Source organism: Dasypus novemcinctus, chromosome 12 (genome assembly GCF_030445035.2).
Source record: "Dasypus novemcinctus isolate mDasNov1 chromosome 12, mDasNov1.1.hap2, whole genome shotgun sequence".
NCBI classification, from domain to species: domain Eukaryota; kingdom Metazoa; phylum Chordata; class Mammalia; order Cingulata; family Dasypodidae; genus Dasypus; species Dasypus novemcinctus.
The window spans coordinates 107,367,615-107,384,351 of NC_080684.1; the positions used below are offsets into that span (position 1 = coordinate 107,367,615).

The 16,737-nt window shown below is 48.8% G+C and overlaps 1 protein-coding gene across 8 annotated transcripts; it reads right to left on the reverse strand.

Annotated features, from left to right (window-relative positions):
* Positions 1-232: 232 nt before the first annotated feature.
* Positions 233-16,737, reverse strand: CDPF1 (cysteine rich DPF motif domain containing 1). Of its 8 annotated transcripts, none has more exons than XM_071219115.1 (6): positions 16,449-16,546; positions 12,019-12,241; positions 11,561-11,659; positions 4,734-4,846; positions 3,761-3,872; positions 233-1,333 (listed from the first exon to the last, which is right to left on the reverse strand). In XM_071219115.1, the coding sequence occupies exons 4-6, from the start codon at positions 4,844-4,846 to the stop codon at positions 1,187-1,189; spliced, it is 372 nt and encodes a 123-aa protein (XP_071075216.1). In that variant the 5' UTR covers positions 11,561-11,659; positions 12,019-12,241; positions 16,449-16,546; the 3' UTR covers positions 233-1,186. The 8 variants fall into 8 exon arrangements, with proteins under 8 accessions (XP_071075216.1, XP_071075215.1, XP_071075212.1 ...); XM_071219114.1 differs by having other exon boundaries at positions 11,561-11,733; XM_071219111.1 differs by adding an exon at positions 13,637-14,215 and having other exon boundaries at positions 11,561-12,241; positions 16,449-16,492.

Sequence of the window (16,737 nt, forward strand, 5' to 3'; positions counted from 1 at the left end):
GGCAGCTCCTGCTCTCAGCCCCAACAGTGCATCCCACCCCACTGCCCCGAGGTGAAACAGCTGCAGCAGGCTCCCCCACATGCCCTGAGGGTGCACAGTGGGCCTGGGCTCAGGTGGCCCAAGGTCGTGACAGCCATTAGTCTAAAGTCCCATGAAGCAGAAAATTTGAGCAGGAAAGGTGACGTTTTTGTTTTTTGTTTCTTACATTTTATACAGAAGTCCAACACACAAATCAGTAAAAGCTCTTTATTCATTCTTCTGTAAAACAGTGAGAGCTGGCCTTCCAGTTATTACAAAATGAGAGCAGCTTCTGCCCTCTTGGCACTGCTCAACGCAGGCCAAGTGCACAGGAAACGGACACCAGTTGCTGCTATGGAGGTGACAGGCGATAGGGATGCCAGAGGAATGGGGTGCCACAAGGGACAGTAACACAAGGGCAGGCGGGTGTGGGGGACGGGCGTGGGGAGCAGGGGTGCCCTGGGAATACCCACTAGGCTGGGGCTGGACCTCACGGCTGACTAGGGAGAGGAATCCACAGGTGACCGGGCGGTTTGGAGGTGACGTGTGAGGGAAGCTGAGGGTCCCCTCCCGCAGGGCTGGCGTGGAGCAGGGCCGAGGGAGCGCACGCGGCTGGAGGGCCCGGCCAGCGCCACTCCTGAGTGTGCAGGGGAGAGTGGCTTCACAGGAAGGATACTCTTCCCAAATGGACCAGTTCTTTGGTCTTTAAATATAACCATACTACACACCAAAGTGAAAAACAACATTTTCCAGCATCACCCAAGTATACAGACTCCTCCTTTCCAGGCTTCCCAAGCTCACTCCAAGAAAGCAGCCTCTGTTGATGACTCCTTAGAACGGTTCGCTGCAGTGTCTGTTCGGTGTTGCAGCTCCCCACCCGTTGTGAGAGACCCAGAGCAGGCAGGGGCGACGAGCCGGAGGCCCTGGTGCACGGCTGGCCCCGGAAGGAAGCGCGCGGGAGGCCGAGCCCAGCCTGCACCGCCAGGCCCTCCAGGGGCGCTCACGGCCCTGTGCCCCTCAGCACCGGGCCAGGCTTGCGGGGTGCCTGGCCTGGCTCCTCTGGGTCCTCCTCTGTCCGGCACTGCCCCGTGGCTGCTGCGAGCGGCCTCCCCAGCAACCTCGGCTGCAGCCGCTGCCCCGACGGCCCGGGTAGGGGGCCAGGCCGCGCTCACGTCTGAGGGCGGGCTGGGCCGGAGGGCGTCTTGGAGGCAGCTTTCCTTTTCTCCAGGTCTTGCCGAATTTCCTGAGGGAAAGCCTCGACGTTCTGCCGGGCACACGGCAGGCAGAATCGCCTGGAGTAGAATAAGCTGCACTCCTATGAGGGGGGAGGGCAGGACTGAGTGCCATGGGAACTTGGGGATGGGCCCCCAGGATGCATGGGGAGCTGAGAGGTGGGACAGCGAGAGGGTGCCAGGACACCCCAAGGAGCTGGCTCTTGGGCTCGAGGAAGCTGCTGAAGGCTGTGGGGGAAGGGGGCAGGTAGGGGGGAGGCTCAGGACATGGGGTGATGGTAAGAGTCACATCTTGAGATTTAGTGGGGGCTCCGAGCCGGGCGCCCGGGGGTCTGTGCACGGGGTGATACAGCACACAACTGCTGCAGGCAGGGGTGGAGGGGGAGCTTAGGTCTGGGCCTCAGGGACCGGAGGCGTCTGCGGGACCCCCAGGGAGAGAAGAGGCTGGCTCCAAGAGGGTGGGCAAGGGCCAAGGGTGGAGGTGAAGTGGGGGGCCTTCCTGGCAGAAGGGGCAGCCCAAACACAGGCATGCAAGTGGGACAACAGGTGACAGACCCAATCACAGGGAGACGTGGGCTCCCCGGGCTTAAGCTGCACCCCCGCCCCGCTGTCGGCCCCGGCGTCGGCTCCAGGCAGTGCCCAGGCAGCACCCACTGGGTGCCGCCACTGCCTGGTTGCGAGAAGGCTTCGAGGAACCTGGACTCCTGCAGGTGCCGGCTCTGGGCAGGTGGGGGAAGTCATGCCCACCCCAGCCCCCTGGGAGCCCCGGGAGTCTCCACCTAGGGGTGTCCTTCCTGGGGTGCTCGCAGAGCCGGCTGGACCACGCCAACCCCGCCACCCCAACCAACTTGGCAGGCTGGCAGGCCGCTTCCCAGCTGGGCATCACAGCTGGGGGCAGCTCAGCGGTCCCGGGAGGGCAGGTGCCAGGACGGGAGCTGGCCAGAGCTGCCCGCTGGAGGGCTGGCAGCAGGCGTGGGGCCCGGGCGCCTGAGGGTTGCACTGGCTGGGCCTGGACTATCCCCACCCCCGCCATGTCAGGGCACCCTCCATGCTCACCCCCCCAGCACCGACCACCCCCTCCCCGGTCTCAAGCCAAATCCACCATCAGGGAAAATGCACCCCGGGGCTGGGCGCCCCCAGCACGTCCCCCACCACACCCCATGGCTGGCTGCACACACCCTCCCAGTCACGGAGCCTGTGGACATGTCATCTTCAGGTGTCACTTCCTGGTCATGTCCTGCTGGGGGGAATGGGCGGTGTTCCCATGTCCCCCTTGGCTGGGATGCAGATGTGATGGCAGGAGCAGGAACAGCTGAGGACAGCGATGGTACCGCCCCAGCCTGCACCACCCACGGCTGGACTCCCGTACAGAAGACAAGGGAACAGATACGAACTGACCTTCTTTGGGATCTCCCCACACAGCTGCAGAGGGTGCACCTCAACCAAGAAAAGCTGGCCCTCCTGCGGTTCCTGGATGAACCCTTCAGGGGGGGCTCACTGGCTAACCACCTACTACTCAGAGAAATGCTGGAGCCCTGGGATCCCTGTGGGATCACCCCCCTCCACTCACTGAGCGCAGCCCAAGGGCCAAAGCACGGCTGCAAGGCCGCCCCCCCGGGCTCATCCCAGCCCTGCCGCCTTGACTCCCCAGATCCTTCCCCACCTCCACAGACCCCAGCCTTGCCGGCGGCTCTGAGCTCTCTGCAGTCGTCCCCACGCCTCTGCCCACCCAGGCTTCCTCCCGCCCCACCAAAACGTCATCAGGCTCCTAGGCCCTGCCGCCCTGGCCCTGGAGGGTGGAACCGGCTTGACGTGTGCTCTGTGGTCCAGCGTCTGGCATTCTGCTCCTGCGGGGGAAGGCTGGGGGGCTTCCCGGACCCCAGCCGCCAGCCACACTGACCACACTCCCAAAGCTGCTCTGCTCCCCTCTCCAGCCCTTAGGTTTCCAGCAGCAGGCTCAGCTAACCACGTGCCCGGGCACTCGGCCTTGCTGACCCTCAGCTCCCCCGTCTATGAAACAGGGCAATACTGCTTTACCTAATGGCTTGGGGAAGGCTTGAATGGAGCCTCGGCTGTAACACAGGCCCGAGCACAGGGCCTGCACACAGCCGATGCTCAGCAAGGCAGCTGCCTCCTGGAGAAGGTTGCTCCAAGGGCAACCACCAGCGCAGAGCAGCGCAGGAGGCCATCTGCACTACTGGGGGCCTGGGGGCGCTCCAGGCTCTGGAGTGACTCGGGCTCCCAACAGGCTCCTCGGCCCTCGCTGAGACCCTCTAGCTGACCCTGGCTTGCCCCTCCCCATGTCCTCCCCTCTGCTGATGGGGGTCCAGGGCCTCTGAGAACCCTGAATGTCTTTCCCCTGGAGTCACCACGGCAAGGAAACGCCAACGTTCATGGCGGCCCCGGGAGGGTGCTCGCACCCTCGGCCTAGGGCCTCCTCTCCCACAACCCCGGGGGGTCCCAGGCACGAGGCAAAGGGGCGGCAGCCCCAGCGCCCTGCGTTTACCCACCGGGCCCACACACACCAGCCGGCTGCACAGACTGCATCGAGAGCCGAGGATCAGGAACCTGCCCGTGTCGGGGGTGAAGGGGTCCTTCATGACGTAGCTTTCCTCCAGGAGCCTGGGGGAGGCAACGCCGAGGTCAGGCCGGCCGCGAGCGCTGGCTGCCGTGCGGCCACAGGACAAGCCTCCTTGTGCCCCGCCTGGGCCAAGCCGCCTGGACACGGGGCCCTGCTCTCTGCTCTGGAACAGCCACAGTGGGGGGCTGCCACGGGAGCCCCGGGCCCACCCCCATTCCAGGGGCAGGGGGCAAGACCCCATCTGAGCCTGCAGGCCCCCCAGCACCCCACGCAGGGAGACCCAGGGAGGGCCCTTTCTCCAGGGCAGTCCTGGCCTCATGCTACACACCGAGACCCACGGGAGGACGTGAGGACAACCCCCCCAGGTTCCTGGGCGGCGAGGCCCCCAGCCAGGAAAAACCAGCCCTGCCCCTGTGCCTGGGTCCCACTGGGAGTCACACACCGTCGGCCCTCTCACAGTGGAGCACCTGAGGAAGGACAGGCTGCCAGGCCCTTCCTGTTCTAGAAAAGAAACCAGCCCCGGGACTCTCTGGCTTGACTCCGGGCCAGCTCTGAGCAGACTCCACCAAGCTCTGGCCTCTGGGACCCACTCCCGCCCACACAACAGCTGCAAGGAAGACAGGCGTCCACTGGGAGCATCTCCATGGCAACCAGCAGGGAGGGCACCAAGGCACCGCCCCCAAGAGGAGGCCCCCAGGGTCCCGGGGACACAGCTGAGGGCTGGTGCAGGCTGAGCCACGGGGCTTCTCCTGCAGCTGGAGCAGGGGCTGGACTGTGGGCTGCGGCGGGGAGGGGCTTGGAGATTCTGGAAAAGCCAGATGCCCTCTAGCCTTGACCTAGCCTTTTAGGTCACAGCCTGGGGGGGGCTGTCTGGACCACTGGCCCAGAAGCCAGGTACTCACACGACAGACTGCGTGCCAGGAGGCTTCTGACCCACGTAGCTGTACGGAGCTGCCAAGGTGCAGAGGTGGCACTCGAACACTCCCAGAGCGTGGCGCTCTGCCTCAGCAGCCATCTGCAAAATCAAGGGAGGGCAGCGGCACCTCGCGTCAAGAACCACCCACGGCATCGCAGAGGCTTGCCGGCCCGCCGCGTCCCTCGCCCTGAGACCCACACAGGGCCCCCTACCCCTCAGACGCCACCAGCCAAGACCACCCCAAGGGGAAGATGTGGGATTCTCAGCCCCCAGAACTAGGAGCGACTCGAAGATACAAGTTCCACCATGATTAAAAGGAAAAGGATAGAACAGTTCTAGCAAAAGATTGAGGTAGAAGTTTGGGATATAATTTGCCTTGTGATGTTTGACTCACTGTTTATACTCTGAAGGTTATATTTTAAGCTATTTGGGATTTGCTGTTGGAAGGATCACTATACTAGATTTATGGAGGAATGAGTCACAAATGACTTAGAGAAAATACTGTATTATAGTTCACTTCATCATTTTCTGTTGCAAGGAAGCCACTCTACCACAGAATGCTAATATGCCAGTGGTAGCCAGTACCTCTTATATATAGGTCACTGCAAATATTGTTCTGAAATATTCAACTTCAGAATTACATTTTTAAAAGTAATTGTTTTAAATCTATTTTGTAAAGATAAAAAGTACACAGAATTTCTGGAGTACAGATTAAATTATTTGCATACACACACAAAAGTAAAAGGATAGAAAAGGATATACCATGCAAACACCTTCAAAAGTGAAAATATCAATTCTCCCAAATTGATCTATAGTTTCAACACAACCTTTGTGAAAATCCCAAAGATGTTTTGAATAAACTGACTAGCTGATTCTAAAATTTATATGGAAATAGAAATGACCTAGGATATAAAACAACTTGAAACAGAAGGAGAAATTTGGAGAACTCACAACTAGTTTTCAGTACTGTAGCAGGTTGATATCGTTATGAATTTCAAAAATAGATATTGGATTATGTTTGTAAACTGGTCTGTACCTGGGCAAGATTAAATTATGATTAGGGCTCTGATTGGGCCACATCAGTTGGGCCTTGAGGCCCTACCCCTTGGTAGGTGGAGACTCAAAGATAAAAGGCATGGCAAAGGACAGAGCTGGAGTTTTTTGATGCTGGAGTATTGATGCTGGAATTTTGATGTTAGAGTCTTGAGCTGGAGCTCCGGGAAGTAAGCACACAGGGGAGCTTGGTTGTAAGGAAAGAGAAACAAACCCCAGGAAGAGGGCAATGCTGAGCCCAAAGAGAAGCAAGCCCCAGGAAGAGAAGAACCCAGGAAGGCTGAACCCTCGCAGACATCAGCAGCCATCTTGCTCCAACATGTGGCAATAGACTTTGATAAGGGAAGTAACTTAGGCTTTATGGCCTGGTAAATGTAAGCTTCTACCCCAAATAAATACCCTTTATAAAAGCCAACAGACTTCTGGTACTTTGCATCAGCACCCCCTTGGCTGACTAATACAAGTACTTATAATAAAGTTATGGTAATCAAAGCAGGATGGTACTAGCGTGAGCATTCACAGAGATCAACGGAACAGATAAAAAATTCCAGAAGCAGACCCACACACATAAGGACAGCTGACCTTAGTAAAAGTGAAAGGCATTTCAGTGGAAACAGGAAAGTCTTTTCAAGAATTTCGAGAAAACATTTGGAAATCCACAGGCAACAAAATGAACCTCAATCCAATCCATACCACATACCACGTACAGGATTAACTTAATACAGACCATAAACCTAAATATAAAACCTAAAGCTAACGCTGCCGGAAAAAGACACAGAAGATCTTTGTAACCTCAAGTGTGGCAAAGATTCCTTGGACATAACAACAAAAACATGATCCATAAGAGAAAATTCTGATAAACTGAACTTCATCAAAATTAAGAATTTGTGCCCTTCGAAAAAACAGCATTAAGAACAGGCAAAGACAAATCACAGTTTGGGAGAAAATATTTGCAAATCATGTATCTGACAAAAACAAAAAAACAAAAAAAAACCACTTGTGCCCAGAATATACTCTCAAAGCTCAACAATAAGCAAGCAAACAACCCATTTTAATAAAGGACAAAAGAGCCATTTCACCAAAGAAGAGATAAACACAGATGGCTGATCAGCACATGAAAAGATGCTCAACATTGGCCATTAGAGAAAAACAAATTAAATCACAATGAGATGTTACTACACATCTATTAGAATGGCTAAAATTAGAAAGAAGGGCTACACCAAGTGATCCTGAAGATAGGAGCAAGTAGAGCTCTGGAAGAGCAGCTGGTGCACAGTGAAATGGTATGACCACTTTGGAAAACAGTTTGGCAGTTTCTTAAGGAGTTAAACACCAGAAGTGGGTGTAGCTTAGTCACTGGGAGCCCGTTTCCCATGTACAAGGTACAATCCCCAATACCACCTCAAAAAACAACAACAAAAAAAAAACCCAAAAGAATACCTACAATGTGATGCAACCATTTCTAGGTATACCCAAGTGAAATAAAATGAAAGTATATGCCTACAAAAAGACTTGTTCACAAATTTTATAGCAGTTTATCTGTAATAACCAAAAGCTGAAAACAATCCAAATACCCATCAACAGGCAAATAAACTGCTATATCCATGTCATGGAATACCCCTTAGCAATAAAAAGGAATGAACTATTGATACATGTAGCAGCATGGATGAATCTAAAAATAATTATCCTGGGAAGCAGACTTGGCCCAATGGATAGGGCATCCGCCTACCACATGGGAGGCCCACGGTTCAAACCCCAGGCCTCCTTGACCCATGTGGAGCTGGCCCATGTGCAGTGCTGATGTTGCGCAAGGAGTGCCGTGCCACGCAAGGTGTCCCCCGCGTAGAGGAGCCCCACGTGCAAGGAGTGCGTCCCGTAAGGAGAGCCGCCCAAGGCGAAAGCAAGTGCAGCCTGCCCAGGGATGGTGCTGCACACACGGAGAGCTGACTCAGCAAGATGATGCTACAAAGGGAGACACAGATTCCCAGTGCCGCTGATAAGGATGGGAGCGGTCACAGAGGAACACAAAGGGGATGGACACAGACAGCAGACAACTGGGAGGAGGGGAAAGGGGAGAGAAATAAATAAAAATAAATCTTTAAAAAAATAAAATAAAAATAATTATCCTGAATGAAAGGAGTAATACAAAAGGAGTATGTACCACAGGATTCATTTATACAGAATCAAATAAATATATACCTACAGAAAGCAGATCAGTAGTTGCCTGGCAACAGGCAAGGAAAGGCAGAGGGATCACCAAGGAACACCAAGAAATGTTTGGGGTTGACGGATATGTTCATTATCTTGACTGTGGTGATGGTTTCACAGGTCTATATATATGTCAAACTTAAAACTACATACATCAAATGTGCATACTTTATTGCACATTAATTATGTCAATAAAGCTGTTTAACAGAAAGGAAAAGGTACACAATGCAGACACTAATTTTAAGATGGGGATGTCTGCATCAATGTCAGACCAACTGTCTTCAGGAAACAGACACATTTTATAGTGCTAAAATAATTAATTAAACAAGGAAATAAAAATCCCAAAGGCTAGTGCACCTACTAGCAGAGCTTCAAAGCACATGAAAGAAAAGCTGACATAATAAAAAGGAGAAATAGAATAGACAAATTATGGTTGGAAATTTCAATACTCCTCTCTTAGTAAGTGACAGAACATGTGGACAGAATATCAGTAAAGAAACAGGAGACTTCAACAACACCATCAACCAGCTTGACCTAACTGACATGTATACAATATTCTATCTAATAACAGGAGAATACACATTATTTTCAAGTGCACATGAGCTGTTCACCAAAATAGGCTATATGCTTGGCCATAAACTTAAAAAAGACTGAGATCAGTGGGGGGGGTCTAGCTCAGTGGTTGAGTGCCTGCTTCACAAGTATGTGGTTCCGGGTTCAATCTCTGGTACTTCCTAATGAGAAATAAATGAAAAAAGAAAAAGATTGAAATCAGACTATGTTTTTTGAACATTAAAGAATTAAATTAGCAATCAGTAACAAAAAGATACCTGGAAAATCTCTAAATATATGAAAATTAAGCAACACACCTCTAAATAAACCATAGTTCAAAGAAGGAATCATAAGGGAAACTAGAAAGTAGTTTGAACTAAATGAAGGCTAAACTACAACATATAAAAAATATGTAGACTTCAGGTGAGGCAATGCTTACAGGGAAATTCATTGCTATAAATGTTTATGTTGGGAAAGAAAGTTTAAACTCAATTACCTAAGTTTCTATCTTCCAGAAGCTAGAAAAAAGCAAGTTAAATCCAACATTAGTGAAAGAAATAATAAAAATAAGAACACAAATCAAAGAAATAGGAAATGGACAAGTAGAGGAAATCAATAAAACCAAAGCTGGTTATTTCACAAGTTTAAAAACGTGAAACATCTAATCAAGGAAAAATGGGAACTATACAGACCACCAGTATCCAGAATTCAAGTGGGGAACTCATTAAGACTATAGACGTGGAAAGGAAGGAATGTTTGAACAACTCTCTATCAATAAATTTAACAACCTGGATAGAATGGATCCATTTCTTGAGAAAAAAACATCAATTACCAAAAGTGACTCAAAAAGAAATAAAAAGACTGAATAGCCCTAATCTATTAGTAAAGATATATTCATAATTTAAAACTTTCCCAAAAAATGACATCAAACAAAACAACCTGAAAAACTCCATTCCTAAATGTTTTACTGGCAAATTCTGTCAAGCATTTAAGGAAGAAATAATACCAATGGTAGGCAAATTCTTTCATAATATAGAAGAAGGAACATATTTCCCCAGTGATTTTATAAGGCCAGTATTACCTGGACACCATAATCAGACAAAACGATTACAGCAGAACTACAGACCAATATCCCTCATGAAAAGAGATACAAAAATTCTCAACAAAATGCTGCAAATGAATTTACGAATGAATAAGCAGTCTCATGCATCATGTCCAAGTGGATTATCCCTGGAATCCAAGGTTTAAGGGTTGAAAATCAGCCAATGCAATCTATGACAGTAGCAAAATAAAGGAGGAAAACCACATGGTGATTTCAACAGATGCAGAAAACACATACAATATTCAACTGAATTTTACAAAATTCAAAGGGTTTGAGCAGTGCTGGCAGGAGGAGCCCAGCTCTCCCACATGAAACCTAATGGCCTCTCCAACTGACTACAGCATAAAGTCCTCGGCATTCAAGGCTCCACTAATTTGGATACCACCTTTCCCCACACTGATCCCCCTTCCCTCCCACACCAGCTCACTCATTACCCTTCAAGTAGTCCCTGCACTATCCTATCTCACTTTGTCTTTTCTCTCGCTGTTTCTTCTACCTAGAAGGCTTTCCCCCACATCTCAACTATGACCTTGAAAATTTTCTTTCTCTTTGGTTTTCAGCAGTTTGAATATATATCTAGGTTTGGATGGGTTTTTTAAAAAAAGTTTTTATTTTTAAATACTTTCACACGGGACAGTTACAAATGTAACACTTATCACTGCTATGTACATTTCCCAACAATGTAGAGATATTCACTTATAAAACCACCTTAAGTACAATTATTAAGTTCAAGAAATGTAGCAATGATATAAAACTTAGTTTATACTCCAATTTTTTCATGTCCCTTGAAGCCTTTCCCTCTCCCTTGTTAATCCTATCCAGGATCATGCATTGCAGTTAATTGCTTGTCCTTTTAGTTCTTGTTTCTTTCTTTTCTTTTTTAATTTTGAGAACATATATACAACAAACTTTTCCAACTCAGCTACCAAGCATACCACTCAATGGGATTAGTCACATTCACGATACTGCAGTATCCACACTACCTCCCGTTACTAAAACTTTCCCATCTCCCCAGACAGAAATCCTACACCCATTAAGTATGAACTCCCCATTCCCCATACTTCTGGTAACTAGTATTCTAATTTCTGTCACTATGCGCATGCATATACGCCAATATTTTCTTTGTAGTCACTACAGGGTTATATTTAAGATCCTAAAGCTATAACAATCTCATTTGCTTGGTTTATTAGTTAGCCAAAGGGGTGCTGATGCAAAATACCAATAATTGGTTGATTTTTATAAAGGGTATTTATTTGGGGTAGGAGCTTACAGATACCAGGCCATAAAGCAGAAGTTACTTCCCTCACCAAAGTCTATTTGGAGCAAGATGGCTGCTGACGTCTGCAAGGGTTCAGGGTTCAGGTTTCCTCAGTTCCTTCCTTCCAGGGTCTTGCTTCTCTTTCTTCTGTGAGCTTACTTCCCAGGGTTCCAGTTTAAGGCTTCAGCATCAAACTCAAAACTCAAACATCAAAACTCCAACACCAAAAATCCTCAACTCTGTCCTTTGCCATGCCTTTTATCTGCAAGTCCCCACCCACCAAGGGAATGGGTACTCAACACAAAAGGTTTACTTGATTAAGTAGTCAAGTAAACCTCTGAATTCAATATAATCTAATATGCCCAGAGGAAAAGACCAGTTTACAAACATAATCCAATATTTCTTTTTGGAATTCACCAATATCAAACTGCTACACTTGGGTATCAATTTAACTTCAACAGTATACATAGACCATCTCTCCACTTTTATATAGTTATCACAAGTTTCATGTTTTCACACTATGAGTCCAAAAACCACTGATTTATTATTGTATTTCATGCATTTGCCTTTTAGATCCTGTAGGAAGAAAGCGTGGAGTTACCAGCCAACAATTTTTAATAGTACTGGCATTTATATTTACCTTCACTGGAGATCTTTACTTCTTCACACAGCTTCCATCTTTGTCTACTGGCCTTTCCTTTCCACCTGCCTCTTCTTCAGCATCTCCTGTAGGGCCAGTCTGGTAGTGACAAACTCTGTAAGCTTTTGTGGATCTGAGAACATCTTAATCTCTTCCTCACTTTTGAAAGAGTTCTGCCAAATATAGAATTCCTGAGTGGCAATTTTTTCGTTTTGTTTTCAGCACTGTAAATATTTCATCCCACTGCCTTCTTGCCATTATGGCTTCCAATGAGAAATCAACACTTAATCTTATTGAGGCTCCCTTGTATGTAACCCATGACTTCTCTCTTATGGCTTTCCGAATTCTCTCTTTCCCTCTGTGCCATTATACAGTTTGATAACACTGTACTGCAGCGTGAGTCTATTTGGGTTTATCCTGTTTGGAGTTCACTGAGCATCTTAGATGTATATACTCACGTCTCTGAATTCTGCAAGTTTCTGCCATTGTTTCTTTGAATATTCTCTCTGCCCCTTTTTCTCTTCTCCTTCGGGGACTCCCACAATGTATTTATTGGTATGCTTGATGGTGTCCCACAAGTTCCTCAGGTTCTGTTCACTTTTCTCAATTCTTTCTGAGACTCAATTATCTGGATTGTCTTATCTTCAAATTCAGATTCTTTTTCCTGCCAGCTCCAATCTGCTGTTGAACCAAGATACTTTAATTACATAAATGTTACAGAGTATAGGGAATTCCCATATGCCCCACACCTCCCACATTTACCCACATTAGCAACATCTTTCATCAGTGTGATACATTTGTTACAATTGATAAACACATCCTGGAGCACTGCTACCAACCATGGATTATAGTTTACATTGTAGTTTCTCTCTCCCATTAGACTCTATAGGTTATGACTGGATATATAATGGCACGTACCTGTCACTGCAATGTCATTCAGGATGATTACCAAGTCCTGAAAATGTCCCCCTATTATACCTGTTCTTCCCTTTCCCTAACCCCAGAACATCCATGGGTCACTGCCTCCACAACAACGGTATTTCTTCCATTGCTAGAATCACAGTAAGTCTATAGCAGAATTCTGGTAAGTTTATTTTAGTCCATAGTTCATTTCCCAATCCTGAGGACTCTGGGATGGTGATGCCCACTCCACCATTACTTGAGGGGGGCTTTGATCCCAAACATCTGATGGATGGGACTCCCTTGCTTACAGTTGTAGGCACTCTCAGTTCCTTGTTGCGTTGTTTGTCCATCATCGCCTCCCTGTTTGTTGCCCTGGGTGAGTCTATTGAACTGGAGAGTAGTTGTTGCAACTCTGTTGAGATTCAGGGCTCAGATGGCACATAGAAAGCCCAAAGAGGGAAGTGGACTTGGCCCAATGGATAGGGCATCCTCCTACCACATGGGAGGTCCACAGTTCAAACCCCGGGCCTCCTTGACCCATGTGGAGCTGGCCCATGCACAGTGCTGATGCATGCAAGGAGTGCCCTGCCACACAGGGGTGTCCCCCACATAGGAGAGTCCCATGCATGAGGAGTACGCCCAGTAAGGAGAGCCATCCAGAGCGAAAGAAAGTGCAGCCTGCCCAAGAATGGCGCTGCACACATGGAGAGATGACACAGCAAGATGACACAACAAAAAGAAACAGATTCCCAGTGCCACTGATAAGGATGGAAGTGGTCACAGAAGAACACAGCAAATAGACACACAGAGAGGACAACTGGGGGTGGGGAGGGGAGAGAAATAAATTTAAAAAAAAAGAAAGCCCAAAGATTTAAGTCTCTTGGATGTACACCTACCAACTCTAGTATTAATTATAGGTTCAAATAGACAAAAGAGTCATTCATAAGGAAAGCACTGGTGAGTCTAACTCTGTCACACTGGGGAGCATAAACACCAGATTAGGGCCCACTGGCAAGGGGCCAAATTCCTGAGCTGTCTGCCCTGACTATAGTGTCTGGACATCTCCATATCCCTGAGGAGCTTCGCTATTTGGGGTAGTATCTACTTTGGCTGTCAATGAGATCCTGCTGAGATGTGCATAAGTGCTACCTCTGGGATGCCCTCCTGACTCACTTTGAAGTCTCTCAGCCATACAAACTCATTCGTCTTTAGCTTTTCCCCCTTTTGGTTGAGGTCTTTTTTCTTCTTTTTGGTACTTGGTAGCAATCCCTCAGTGCCAGGGAGGCTCATCCCCAGGATGTGTGTGGATTTTTAGTTATTTTTCTTCCTTGTGCTTCTTTGAGCAAAGTCTGGGATCTGTGATTTGATATCTTTCATTATTTTTTGAAAATTCTTGATCTTTTAAGCTTTTTTTCTTCTGCTTCATTCTTTCTCTCTCTTCTCCATTGGGAGTCTATCACTAAATATGTTGGACCATTTGACATTCCCCCACAGTTCTTGGTTATTCTGCTCTGAGTTTTTATTCCTCACTTTTTTCTTTGTGTTTCAGTTTGGCTAATTTCTATTGACGTAACTTCAAGTTCATTTTTCCCCCTTGGATATGTCAAGTCAACTGATTTTGCCTTTTGAAGGCATTTTTCACCTCTGTTATGCTGTATATTTTGGCATTTCCATTTAACTCTTTCTCATAGTTTCCTTCTCTGCTGAAATCCCCATCCATTTATCCATCTTGTACATCTTTTTCACTGGAACCTGTAAGATATCAGTCATATTTATTTTAAACTCATGTGAAAGTTCTAGTATCTGGGTAATATTTGATCCTGATACTGTTGACTGTTTTGACTGTTGACTTTTTTTCTTGCTGTTTTATATGTCTCAATTTTGGCTGAGAGCTGGGCATTGTTTGGAAGATAGTAGAAGCTGAGGTAAGTAGAACTGAATGCATGAAATGGGCACACCTTCCTTTTTTTCTTACAGGTTTTGTGGGGGAGGGGCACTGAGTCAATCTAGTAGGAGTTAAGGTAGGTTTGGTTCTGTAGTTGATATAGTTATCCTCAGAGCACATTTGTCTTCACATTTGTCTAACTGTGTTAGTCAGCCAAAGGGGTGCTGATACAAAATACCAGAAATGGGTTGGTTTTTCTAAAGGGTATTTATCTGGGGTAGAAGCTTACAAATACCAGGCCATAAAGCAGAAGTTCCTTCCCTCACCAAAGTCTATTTGGAGCAAGATGGCTGCCGACATCTGTGAGGGCTCAGGTTTCCTATGTTCCTGCGGCTTGCTTTTCTCTGAGTTCAAGGTTCCTTTCTTCCTGGGGCTGGCTTCTCTTTCCTATGTGTGCAGAATTCCAGGGCTCCAGCATAAGTCTTCAGCATCAAACTCCAACATCAAAACTCCATCATCAGAAACCCTCAACTCTGTTCTTTGCCATGCCTTTTATCTGTGCCTCCCGACCACCAAGGGGTGGGGACTCAACACCCCAATCATAACTCAGTCATGCCCAGGTACAGATCAGATTACAAGCATAATCCAATATCTATTTTTGGAATTCATAACCATATCACTAGCATTACTTTGTGCTGACAATGAGGACTCCTTCCACCAGGTTTTTCTCAATGTCTTCTCTACCCTCAGCTTTGGCCTTTGTGCTTCAGATAGTTCCCTCCATACACTCCTGCCCCTCTTCCTGGTGGACTGCTGCTGCTTGTTACTTGGGGGCTGCTTGCTGGTGGAGTCGGGTCCTCAGTTGTCCTAATGCAGAGGCAGGCCCTGTGCCCTGGGTCTCAGAGGTGAGGCTGTCCCAATAATCCTTCCCCAGCATTTGGAGACCTCTAACGATCTGGCCCCAAGTCACTTTCCTAGCCTGTCCCAGCAGTGGATGATTTTTTTTTCCATTTCTCTATTCCAAGCTGCACTGGTTCTTCACCTGTGCCTGAAAGGTTTGCTGCCCTTCTCCCAGGGGGTTACGTTTCTGTTCCACATGGCTGAAGGATTCAGGCAGGACCAGGCAGAGAAGCATCTAGCCATTCTCCCCCTTCAGGCCTCAGCATTGGGAAAGGGGGTACCCAGGGAAGGTCTGTGGAGAAGAGCCTGAGAGTGGGCACAAACTCCCCTTGTTTCTGTGGCTCCCAGGGGTTTACTCTTACAAGAGCCCACTCTGAGTATATAGCATTTTGTTAAAACTTCTGGCTGAACTCTTCTTAGCTGTTTGTATAGGCTTCCTTCCATACATTCTGTTTTGGGGACACCTGTATTTCCTCAGATTTCTGGCTAAAGATTGCCCTGTGACCTCATCTCTCTGATGAGTTCAAGAAAAAAAAATTTTTTTTAGATTATCCACCTTTTTCTTTGCCTACAGAATTTCTGCTCAACTTTCAGAGTCTTTACCAAATCAACCAAATCAGCCGGTTCCTACCTCCCAGCTGTCATCTCTTCCCTCTTCTAAACATGACCATGTGATGCATGTTAAGCCGCATGAGCCTCGGAGATGGAGAAACCGGATTCATATTCGGAAAATACAGGTTAGGGAATGACACGTGGGCCATTTTGGTTCTTAAAATATTCAATTCTGGATGTGTGCTCCTAATTCCATTTATCATCCATACCATACAGAAACCATGCCCTTCCCAAGGCTGGGACCAAGCCCGGGCACAGCGGTGGCTGTGAGCTCGTGCCTTACAACCTCTGAGCTCTGCTGTTCCCTCCACCGAACCCGCTCGCTGCCCCTCCTCCCACCCGGCCCTCCAGGAAGCCCGCCCTGAGCTGCGCACGAGGCGGGGAGGCTCCACACGTCCAGGTCGGCCACCCCCGGAGTTCAGAACCTTTACGGGCTTTAGGCTCTGCGGTCCTCGCCACCCGCGGAAGGGACTTTTTCCGAGACCTCCGTCCCGTCGCACTGACGCTCAGGTCCCCACTGGACCCCGGAACCCTCCCCTAGCGAGGACGCGCAGCGAGGCCGCCGCCAGCACCCCCACGCTTACTCACCTCCGTCAGCCGCCGCCGCGCGTGGGCCTACGCCCATGGCGCATGCGCGGACCCGCCCACAAGCCCGCCCCTTGGTTGGCAAGGATCTGGGCGCGTGCGCACAACTAAGTAGGCGGGGCTTGCTCGAGCTCCCCGCCCCTTCCTGTCCTTCCGGCCACCACGGAAGCCAAGGCAGCCCCAGCGCGGCAAGGTGTTGGAGCTAAGGCGGCCGCGTCTGCGACTGCGCCTGCCCCGGCGAGCGCACGCGCACTCGGCCTCCTGTCTTGGCCGCTCCGAGGCTGTCGGCTTC